At 27.2% G+C, this 11,027-nt stretch overlaps 1 protein-coding gene across 1 annotated transcript; it reads right to left on the bottom strand.

Moving 5' to 3' along the window:
• Positions 1-8,030: 8,030 nt before the first annotated feature.
• On the bottom strand, positions 8,031-9,975 carry LOC150027893 (uncharacterized). Its single transcript, XM_090300941.1, has 3 exons — positions 8,521-9,975; positions 8,191-8,397; positions 8,031-8,084 (listed from the first exon to the last, which is right to left on the bottom strand). The coding sequence occupies exons 1-3, from the start codon at positions 9,973-9,975 to the stop codon at positions 8,031-8,033; spliced, it is 1,716 nt and encodes a 571-aa protein (XP_090157067.1).
• Between the last annotated feature and the right edge of the window lie 1,052 nt (positions 9,976-11,027).

The raw sequence follows: 11,027 nt of genomic DNA, 5'->3' as shown, positions 1-11,027 counted from the left end.
GATTTTCATTTGAAAATACATTAAATCTGTTATTAATTATAATGGCAATATAATAAATTCTTTTAAGAACTTATCAATAATCTAAATCCAAAAAATAATATTTTACTTAGAATGTGTCTTAACTTAAGATAATGTGTAGAATAGGAGTAAATAATAAAACGTTTTTAGAAGAAGATATTACTAAAATTCTTATACCAAATGTCAAGTCAATTAAAATGAAATTTCAAGACCAATCTAAATGCACCTACTGATACCCATAAAAAAGTTCATGATATTAAAAAAAAAAACATATATAAATGTAGTTTTATATTAAATAAATTTATTTATTTTCTTTTCTAGTATCTCTAGATCATAAAATAAATAATATGAAAAAAATAATGCATAATGAGACAAATATAATAATAATAATATTGATTGGTTCACAAATACAATATTGACAAAAATAATTCTACAAGAATGAACTTCTCCTTGGTATTTATTCTCCTAAAAGAATACACACAAAATGAATTTTGGGAATTGAAGAACATATCATATACATCAGAAGAGTGCTTAAATCCTAGCTGCAACGAGTACATGTAGTGGCAATCTAATTTTTATGCTAGTTATGGATGAATATTGTTAGAGTATATCTAGTATGAAAAAAAAAAACTCACAATTTTCATCATTTACATAAAAGTTAGAATTAGATGGTTGTTGGTAGATGACAAATATATCAATATTAAAAAGTTACCAATTTTGTCCATGTTCGAAACATATTTACCTAAAATTTAAGCTTCAAATTTGATTCAAATACTCTTGTTGTATTTCATTTGAAATACATGTAGAAGACAAACAAAAATACTACTTTTATATCTCATAAAAAAGGTAAAAATACCTAGATGATATTCACTAATTGAAAATGACATGCATGGCCTATGAGAATATTTGTTTATATGTCTCGTCCAAAAGTTTCTCATCTTCATAACTATATCTAGTAATATCACTCTTTAGTTATAAAAACATATGATAACACTACAAATATCACATTATAATTACACTATAAATCTTTAAGTGTTGTAATTGACTTCTTAGAATCCGAATTCATATTTCATTATGCTTCTTAATTAATAGATAAAATAATTCTTTTTAATAAAATGTATGTAAGAGGGATCACTTTTCTCTCAAAACATATTCAACACACAAAAGCTAGCTTACTTAACTACTTACCATCATGTTAAATTGACAAAATATATAGAAAGCAATCTTTCCAATAACATGCACATAATCTTAAACCACAAAAACAATCCACTAAAATTTAAGAAAACAACTTATAATGAGGAAATATTTTATCATCATCATCCTTCTTCGTGGGACAATATAAACAAATTGACTTTCTTCAGTTGAAGTGGCAATTTCATTTTGTAGTTTTGATATTTGCATTGTTCATTCTTTTAGAAAATTTGCAAGAACCCAGGTTATAATAGTATCATCATTTAAAAAAGTAGGACTATGGATTTTAAGAATTAATTGGGATAAAACAGCATATTCACTTTTGTAACTTTTCAACTTCCAAAATGTACTACCATTATTGTCCAAAATCACAGACTTGATTCTTATACATCAAAATTATTTTTCCTTTGACATTAGAGGAACAAATGTCAAAATCTAATGTTAAAGAGAAAAGTGTTTCTAGTGCTATGAGAATTAAACCTGAAGTTTTAGACAATAATGATAAGACATTTTGGAAGTTGAAAAGTTACAATAGTGAATGTGTTGTTTCTCAAAATCCGTTTGCTTAATTTTTCTCAATGATGATACTATTGTGACTTGGTCTTTGGAAAGATTTCTAAAAGAAAATAATATATGCAAAAGATAACAAAATAGAAGATAAAACATTACATCTGAACAAATCCTTATGTCATCATACTATCAACCAAAGTTCTCACTTTCACATTATTTTATGTTCACTCATATACCCAAATTTAGATTTTGCTCTCCGTGCAAAACACCACACAACAAAAAAGATGAAACAAAAAATTATGCATCACAAAATCTAAAAAAGAGTACATAGTAGTAAAAATTTCCATTACCTCAAAATTGAACTGAACAAGAACTTGAACATTTTGATTTTGCGTCGTTGGCCACAACTCCTTCATGTCACAAAAGAGAATCAAAGATTGATGTTATAAGATATTACTTCGAGAATGAAATATAACTAAAAACACAAACATACACCATAGACTTTATGGTAAATTGTAAACTAACTTTGTTTTTTCCTACAATAAAGTGGATATTAACAATATGATGATTGGGTTGAAATTTAGGCACTTGTTTCAAGAAAATTACCTTGTTGGATGAAGTTAATGGTGTAAGATAGGAAAGAGTACAAAGGTAATTTGAATGTTTATGGTTTGTAATCTCGAGAGGGTTAGTCATTCTCTCCTTTCTTAATGAGTAAAAACAATGACAAATATATTAAATCTTTTTAAGAACCCCTACATTAAATCTAATTAAAAAAAATGTTATATTCAAATTATATAACATAAATGTAGTTTTATATTAAATAAATTTACTTATTTTCTTTTCTAATATTTCTAGATCATAAAATAAATAATATGAATCCAACTCCTAGACCTCATGGAGCCATGAACTTCCAGCAATATACCATAATTTTAATCTTTTCTGTTAAAAAAATATAGCATCATTTTCTCATGAGATCAGTAGGGAGAAATTATAAAATCAGCAATGCACCACCAAATTTATCAATATTGTGCCACATATGGAATGGACAAAATGTTCACTTCACCGTATATACTATCAATAGTTCAATATTTTATTTCTTAAATACATCACAAAATATTAATATAAAAAGTAAAGTACAATATATTGAAATTTGGAATTGTCTTATAAAAATATTCCTTCCAATTTTGTATCTTACAAAAATTTCCCAAAATGTTACTGAGTGTAGTTGACTAACACTGATATAAACTGCACACCAAAAATTAAGGCAAACAATAAGGAACATCTTAACATTTCTTTCTTAACATTTCTTCTGCCATTCACATGTCTATCAAGTATACGAGCTGCTAGAGGTCTTAAATTTTCATTGTTTTAGATGAATTTTATAAAATTGAAAAAATAATAGAAACAAAATATATGCAAAATAAATTATTTAAGTTTTTTTTAATTGAAAACTGTTTTTTATAATATTTTATTTTTAGAAAAATTAATAAAAGGATACCTAAAATTCAACTTCAATGTTTTAAACAAATTCAAACTTATAATTTGTTCTATAATATGAAAAAATTGATACTTTCTTAAGGTGATAAGTTTCTTATTTTCTTATTTATTCAAATAACATCAACAAATTATTGGATGTGTATGCATCATCAATTAAATTCATTATTAAAAATAAAATAAGATTACAATCTAGCATTTTTATAAAGTGTTTACATGAAAAACACATATATAATAAGTATTTTCATTATGCTTCTTAATTAATAGATAAAATAATTCTAGTTAATAAAATGTATGTAAGAGGGGTCACTTTTGTCTCAAAACATATTCAACACACGGAAGCTAGCTTACTTAACTATTTACCATCATGTTAAATTGACAAAATATAAAGAATGCAAACTTTCCAATATCATGCACATAATTTGAAACCACAAAAATAATCCACTAAAATTTAAGAAAAAAACTTACCTTAAGAAAATAACTTACCTTGAGAAAATATTTTATCATCGTCATCCTTCTACGCATGAGAATATAAACAAACTAACTTTCTTCATATGAAGTGGCAATTTCATTTTGTTGTTTTGATATTTGCATTGTTCTTTCTTTTAGAAACTTTTCTAGAATCCAGGTTCTAAATGTATCATCATTTAGAAAAGTTGGACATACGAATTTTAAGAATTACTTGGGACAAAACATCAGATTCACTTTTGTAACTTTTCAACCTCCAAAATGCACTACCATTATTGTCCAAAATGACGGACTTGATTCTCATACATCAAAATTATTTTTCCTTTGACATTAGAGTAACAAATGTCAAAATCTAATGTTAAAGAGAAAAGTGTTTTTGGTGCTATGAGAATCAAACCAGAAGTTTTAGACAATAATGATAAGACATTTTGGAAGTTGAAAAGTTACAATAATGCATGTGTTGTTTCTCAAAATCTATTTGCTTAATTTTTCTCAATGATGATACTATTGTGACTTGGTCTTTGAAAAGATTTCTAAAACAAAACAACATATAGAAGAAGATATCAAAATAGAAGATGAAACACTACACCTGAACAAATTCTTATGTTAATATAAAAAGTATTCTACAATATATTGAAATTCACAATTTTTGTAAAATAATATTCAGCTAGATTCTGAATTCCTTTTCCCCAAAATTTCCTTCCAATTTTGTATCTTACAAAAATTCCCCAAATGTTGTTAAGTGTAGTGTTCTTATTATTTAACGTCGTCAAAAACTATGAGTATTCAGCTAGACGGAGAGAAACTCTATTTATTTTATAGTAAAATTTATTCAAATAACAACAAAATACTTATTAGATATATGTACCAAAACTATAATACTTATAAAAAAATGGAAACAGAATATTTTCATAAGTTGCAGCTATTAGGTTAGGCTTATGGACTTTTAAAATTAAGCATTCAAATTATAATCAAAACCTTAAGTTGAAATAAGCATGCAATGAGAGAAGAAAGTAACTTCAACCTACAGAAGTTTCCCCTTTTTTTATTGCTTTCTCTCCTTCGTTTCTTCATATCCAACTTAAAGTTCTACAAATATATAGAAAGAGTAACCTACATACTAAATATTCAAATTTTCATTGTCTTATATCAATTTTATAAAATTGAAAAATAATAGAAACAAATAGATGCAAAATAAATTATTCAAGTTTTTTTTAATTGAAAACTGTTTTTTATAATATTGTATTTTTAGAAAAAAATAATAAAAGGATACCTAAAACCCAACTTCAATGTTTTAAAAAAATTAAAACTTAAAATCTTAAACACCTTATTGTTCTATAATATGAAAAAAAAAAAAAAAATTCTTTAGGTTATAAGTTTCTTATTTTCTTATTTATTCAAATAACATCATGAAATTATTGGAGGTGTATTTCATTCTATCAGTTAATTCTATTATTAAAAATAAAATAAAACTGCATGCATCAGTTAATTGCATTATTAAAAATAAAATAAGATTACAAATTTAACTTATTTTATAAATGGTGAAGAGGTGAACTGAAAATAATTTATGGATACATTTCTTTGACTCTTTTCAAACATTTGGATTTGCATGCAAACACTTTTTAGTATCAAAACTTTAATATTTATAGAAAAATTAGTTTTGTCAAATTTGCTCATTTGAATATTATAAACTGTTATCTGGGTTGAGTTAATCTAAACCCTACACTAATAAATTACTTCTTCCAAAACATTCAAAGGTTGGATCCTTTCTTAGTGAGAAAAAACAAAACAAAAATCAGCAGTTACAATCCATCCATGCAGCAAAGAAAACTAACCGAATGGTTCAGAAGAACCGGCCGTGAGTGACAGGAGAGAAGAAAACAATTCCAAGATGCGTCCTGTTAATTGTCTCACTCTGTTTTCCTTCTTTCTTTTATAATAAAACATTCGGAAGTTTCTAGAAAGGATCTTTTGTTTTAAAAAGTTTTTTAATTCAAAACTGTTTTATAATATTTTAATTTAAAAAAAATAAAGTAATACTTAAAACCTAACTTCAGTGTTTTGAAAGAAAGAGAAATCATAAGAACAAGAGTTTCTTTTGTTTATGTTATTTAGTTATATTTATTTAATCTCTTTTTCTACTGTTTTTTTCAATAAAAGAATGGGATGAATGCGTGAAATAAAAAAAAACTTAAATGGACTGATGAAATTTTTTTATTTTCTCTTACTAAAATGTACATATAAATTCAAAATCAAACCGTTTTTAATATTATAAAAAAAATTAAAAAATAATAATATCTTAAATTCAGCACAAATATAAATTTTAGTAAAATAAATAAGGTGGTGGAGTAACGAAAAAATCGTGCATCGGAACAAATGAAAATACATTGAAGAATGATCACGGGAAAGTATTCTAGAGAGACGGATCCAATAAAAATGCATGCAAACAATAGATATTGCATCTACTTTTATTATTTTATTTTCTTTATTTAATAATAAAGTTTCTTAGCACACTGGTAAGTTTGTAAAAACATTAAAAGAAATTAACATATGAATATATTTAAATTTTTATTGTTTTAGATAAATTTTGTTAAATTTAAAAAAATAAGAGAAGCAAACAGATACAAAATATATTATTTTGTTTTAAAACAAATTTTTTAAAATATTTAAAAAAAATAAAAAAATAAAAAAATAAAAAATAATAATAATAATAATAATAATAGTTATACTCAAAATCTAACTTTTAATAAGTTTATTGTTATTTTGTTTTCTTACTCTTTTTTTTTCTATCCTGTTTATTTCACCTTTTTCTATTATTGTTTTTTAAATAAGTAAATGAGGGAAATACATTACTTTTATGTAGTGAAAAAGTTTCTTATTCCCATAGATTGATAAAGTTTTTTATTATATAAGTTTAAAATCAGACAGTTTCTAATGTTATAAAAAAATAAAAAAAAATAATATTGTAGACTATATTTTTATATATTTCTAATTAATTTAGAATCAATATGTTTCATATTTTTTTTCCAAAAAAAATCTCAAAACATTACAAACAATAAATCTAATCTAACATCCAAATAAATAAATTTCAATTTAAAATAACTTTATATATAAAAGTAAAATCAAAGTCCAATTTTACCAAATTTTCTCTCAAAACTGTAAAATATTATATAATAGCAAAACTAAAACAAATATAATTTTCTTTGGTATTAAGAATATTTTCAATTAAAAAATAAATTTACATAATTTTTATGTTTTAATATACTCATCTACTTTTATTTTTTTACTATCGAATAATACTTTTAAAAGTACACCATCTAAATTATATATTTTTATCTAAGTTTTTTTATGTGTGAATATTACAACTCGTATATCCATTAATTTACTGGTGACATAATATATTACAAAATATTAAAATATATTGATATTTATAAAAAATAATAAATTAATATATTAAAAGACAAATTTAAAATATTTAAAATATTAATTAAAATAATCAAAATAATTGTTAATATTTAAAATCTTATAACTAATTAAATATCAATTTAAAAATTATTTATTAATAATAAATTCTAATTTAAATATTAATAATTTTTAACTTGATTAATATAATAAACTTTTTTTATAAAATTAATTTTTATTTAATGATTTTTTAGGAATAATAGTAAAAACTTAATATAAATAAATATATTTTAGACAAAATATGGTTTAATTTGAAGTTAGAAATAAATCTTAAAAAAATTTCATCACATAAATTTTGTATAATATTTTAAATAATAATTTAATTTGAAAATATATTTCAAAATAAAATAGTGATTGATGTAGTAATTACACAAAACTATAATATCTATATAAATGGAAACATGAACTATTTTAATAAGTTGGAGCTATTAGATTAATTTGTCTACTTTTTTTCATCATTATTATTATTATTAAACTACAACTACGGACAATTTTTATGAAAAGTTGTAAAGTAAAGATCATCTTAACATAAACCCTGATAAGATGAAATAAGCTGAAAATTTATTAAAATAATGTAATTTGGTAATTGAAATATAAAAATAACAAATAAAAAAATAATTGGTAAGTTGCTGACAAAAAGTGAGATTTTTGGTTTAAGGTCACCAATTATATAAATGAATTTAATTAAATCGATTAATTTATTCAGTTAAATTTTTAAATGGAAGCCATCAATTACGATGACAATTTAAGTTAAAATAAAAATTGGAATTAACAATTTCAGTGTAAAAATGGATTTAGTATTTTTTTTTTATCAGCAATAAAATAAATAAATAAATAGGGACCACTTCAGGGGTGGTCCAACCCTTATACAGAAATACTTGACATCAGTCTCCTATTAGAACGCCTACCAAATTAGCAAAGGGATAACCATACCAACACTAACCAATGTTAATGAATCAACCTCATACAAGCCAAAGGATTTAAAACCCAACTAGAATAAGGGAAATAAGCAGAACGAGACTTTGCATAAATCAAAGACCATACCTTTACTTGCACCGAAACGAACACTTCAGACACATCTGCCACACCTCTATTGAAGATGACCGAGTTCCTATGTTTCCAGATTTCGCTCACAATGCCAACCCAAATTGTACCCCAAACTTCGTTATCCGAAACAGAAGCCTGACTCATCCAGAATTGTGAAAAATTTGACTTAGGATCCTTGTGAATTACAGACGACACACCAAGCCACTTAAAGCACAGACACCAGACACGCTAAGCAAACCTGCAAACAAAGAACAAGTGACAAGATGACTCCTCCTCCTCCCCACACAAACAACACAAGAGATTTTCTACCGCCACTCCGCGCCTTACCAAGTTAACCCTAGAGGCAATCCTATTCTCCAACACCCTCCAAGCAGTGAACAAAGCAGATGGCAAGGCTTTGCACCTCCACAACTTACTATACACAGGAGAATACTCCCCTCCTCTAACCCGCCTTACCTGAACATAGGCAGAGTTGACTGAGAAAGTTTGACTCTCCCCAATCTTCCAGACCCAACTGTCCGCCTCCCCAAAAACCAACTTCACCTCTTGCAAACTTTGAAACAGCTGTTCAACCAAAGACTTCTCCCAGTCGAAAAAGGATCTACGCCAGTCCAAATTCCACACCCATTCACCATTATACCAATACCCAAGCTCAGCCATTTTTGCATTTTTAGCCGAGCTTAGAGAGAAAAGTCTCGGAAAAACTCCCTTCAAAGTACCACAGCTCAACCAACTGTCCTCCCAAAAAGAAATCTCCTTACCATCCCCCACTTTCCACTTAAACCCATCTTCAAAACTTCTACCCCAACCCTCTGAATCCCACACCTCCTTCAAATCTTTCCACCAGAGAGAGCCCCTACTAGACTTACCGCCTTCTCTCAAACTTCTCCAACCACCATACTTAGAATCAAGAATCTCTTTCCACAAACCTCCTTTATCCGTACCCAGTCTCCAAATCCACTTTCCTAATAAAGCCAAGTTAAATTTCCTAAGATCAATGATTCCAAGACCTCCAGAATCCCGAGGCTTACACACCTTATCCCAAGAAGCCCAAGCGATCTTCCTTCCATAAGAGCCCCACCCCCAAAGGAAATTCCTTTGGATCCGAACTAACTTGTCTGCCACCACAGAAGGCAGTTTAAATAAAGACATAAAAAATAACGGGATTGAAGAAAGAACAGACTTGATTAAACAAATTCTCCCTGCCATTGACAGGCACCTGCCTTTCCACCTAGACAGTTTATTCTGAACTTTCTCTAACACCCCGTTCCAACAAGCACTGCGCTTATGACACCCTCCTACCGGTAGCCCCAAGTAAACAAATGGAGTTACCATCACATTACAATTGAGAATAGCCGCAAAACGCTGAAGCGAACTCGAATCCAACCCTAACCCGCCCAATTTGCTTTTTAAGAAATTCACCTTAAGCCCAGAAGCTAGCTCAAAACAAAGTAAAATCGCCTTAATATTGAAGATACTTTTGGTATTAGCTTCACAGAAGAATAAAGTATCATCAGCATATTGCAACATATTCACCTTTACTTTAGCTCTTCCAACCTCCAAACTATCAATCAAATTCTTCTCTTCTGCCATCCTAGAAACTCCAGCCAACCCTTCTGCAACTAAAAGGAAGAGAAACGGAGCTAGTGGATCACCTTGGCGAAGACCCTTCCTAGGATCCCTAGTAGGACTACCATTCACCAACACAGAAACTGAAGCAGATTCTAAGCAACATTTTATCCACTTAATCCATTTAGCACAGAAACCCAACTGATCAAGCATATAATAAATGAATTCCCAACTAACCGAGTCATACGCCTTCTCATAGTCGACTTTGAAGAACACACAACTCTTCCTCTTTCTTTTATATTCCTCCAACACCTCATTAGCTACTAACACACTGTCCAGCAAACCCCTACCTTCAAGAAAAGCTGACTGTCTCAAATCAATAACTTTACTAATTACCTTTTTCAAGCGTAGAGACAACACTTTTGAGATAATTTTATACAAGCATCCAACTAACGATTTAGTATGAATTGAATGATAATGACTACAGACAATAATGGAGTCAATAGTAAGTGTTGGAAAGTCTCCATCACCTATTAATGCATTTAGTTGTTTATCTCTTCATGATAAATTATGAAGATAACTTAAATATACATTGCAGATATAATATTGAAATCTTATTTTATTTTTATGAGTAAAAATAACTTATAGAGTGTTTACATGAAAAACACATATATAGTAAGTAGCTTAGAAATAACTCATACATGAATATCTAATCAGTAATTTAGAAACAAGTTATACATAAATATTTACATAAAAAAAAACACATATTTAATAAGTATTTTGGTGTTGTTTGAACAAAATTTTATAAGTAAAGAAAGTAGTTTAAATGAATTACATAGTACTTACTCTGTGTTTGCTCAAGTTTACTTGTATAGTATTTATAGGTAAAGAAAATAGTTAAAATGAATTAAGTTTCTCAAATAAGCTAAAGTGTACTTATATACTTTGTTGGTAGTGATTAGACCACAAGACTTCTATAGAATTAGTTGAGAAAACATTTCCAAAAGTTAATAACAGAAGGATTTAGAAAAAAGTTTCATATGGTGTGAAAAGATAATTTGTCTTAAAAGATGAAATAAGGATGGTGGAGTTATGACTGAATTGTTGATTGAGTTATCAGCAAATTGTTGATGGTTGCATCGGACCAAATAAAAATACATGCAGAAGAATGATCACGGGAAAGACAGTTTAGAGATATGGGTTGAATGAAGATGCATGCAAAACAACGGTCACTAAGAAGACATTAACTTCATTCTAAAAATGTG

Source organism: Phaseolus vulgaris, chromosome 4 (assembly GCF_051622355.1).
Source record: "Phaseolus vulgaris cultivar YP4 chromosome 4, ASM5162235v1, whole genome shotgun sequence".
Lineage (NCBI taxonomy): Eukaryota > Viridiplantae > Streptophyta > Magnoliopsida > Fabales > Fabaceae > Phaseolus > Phaseolus vulgaris.
Note: the sequence above shows the minus strand (reverse complement) of the source record. Positions and strands in the feature narration are given on the sequence as shown.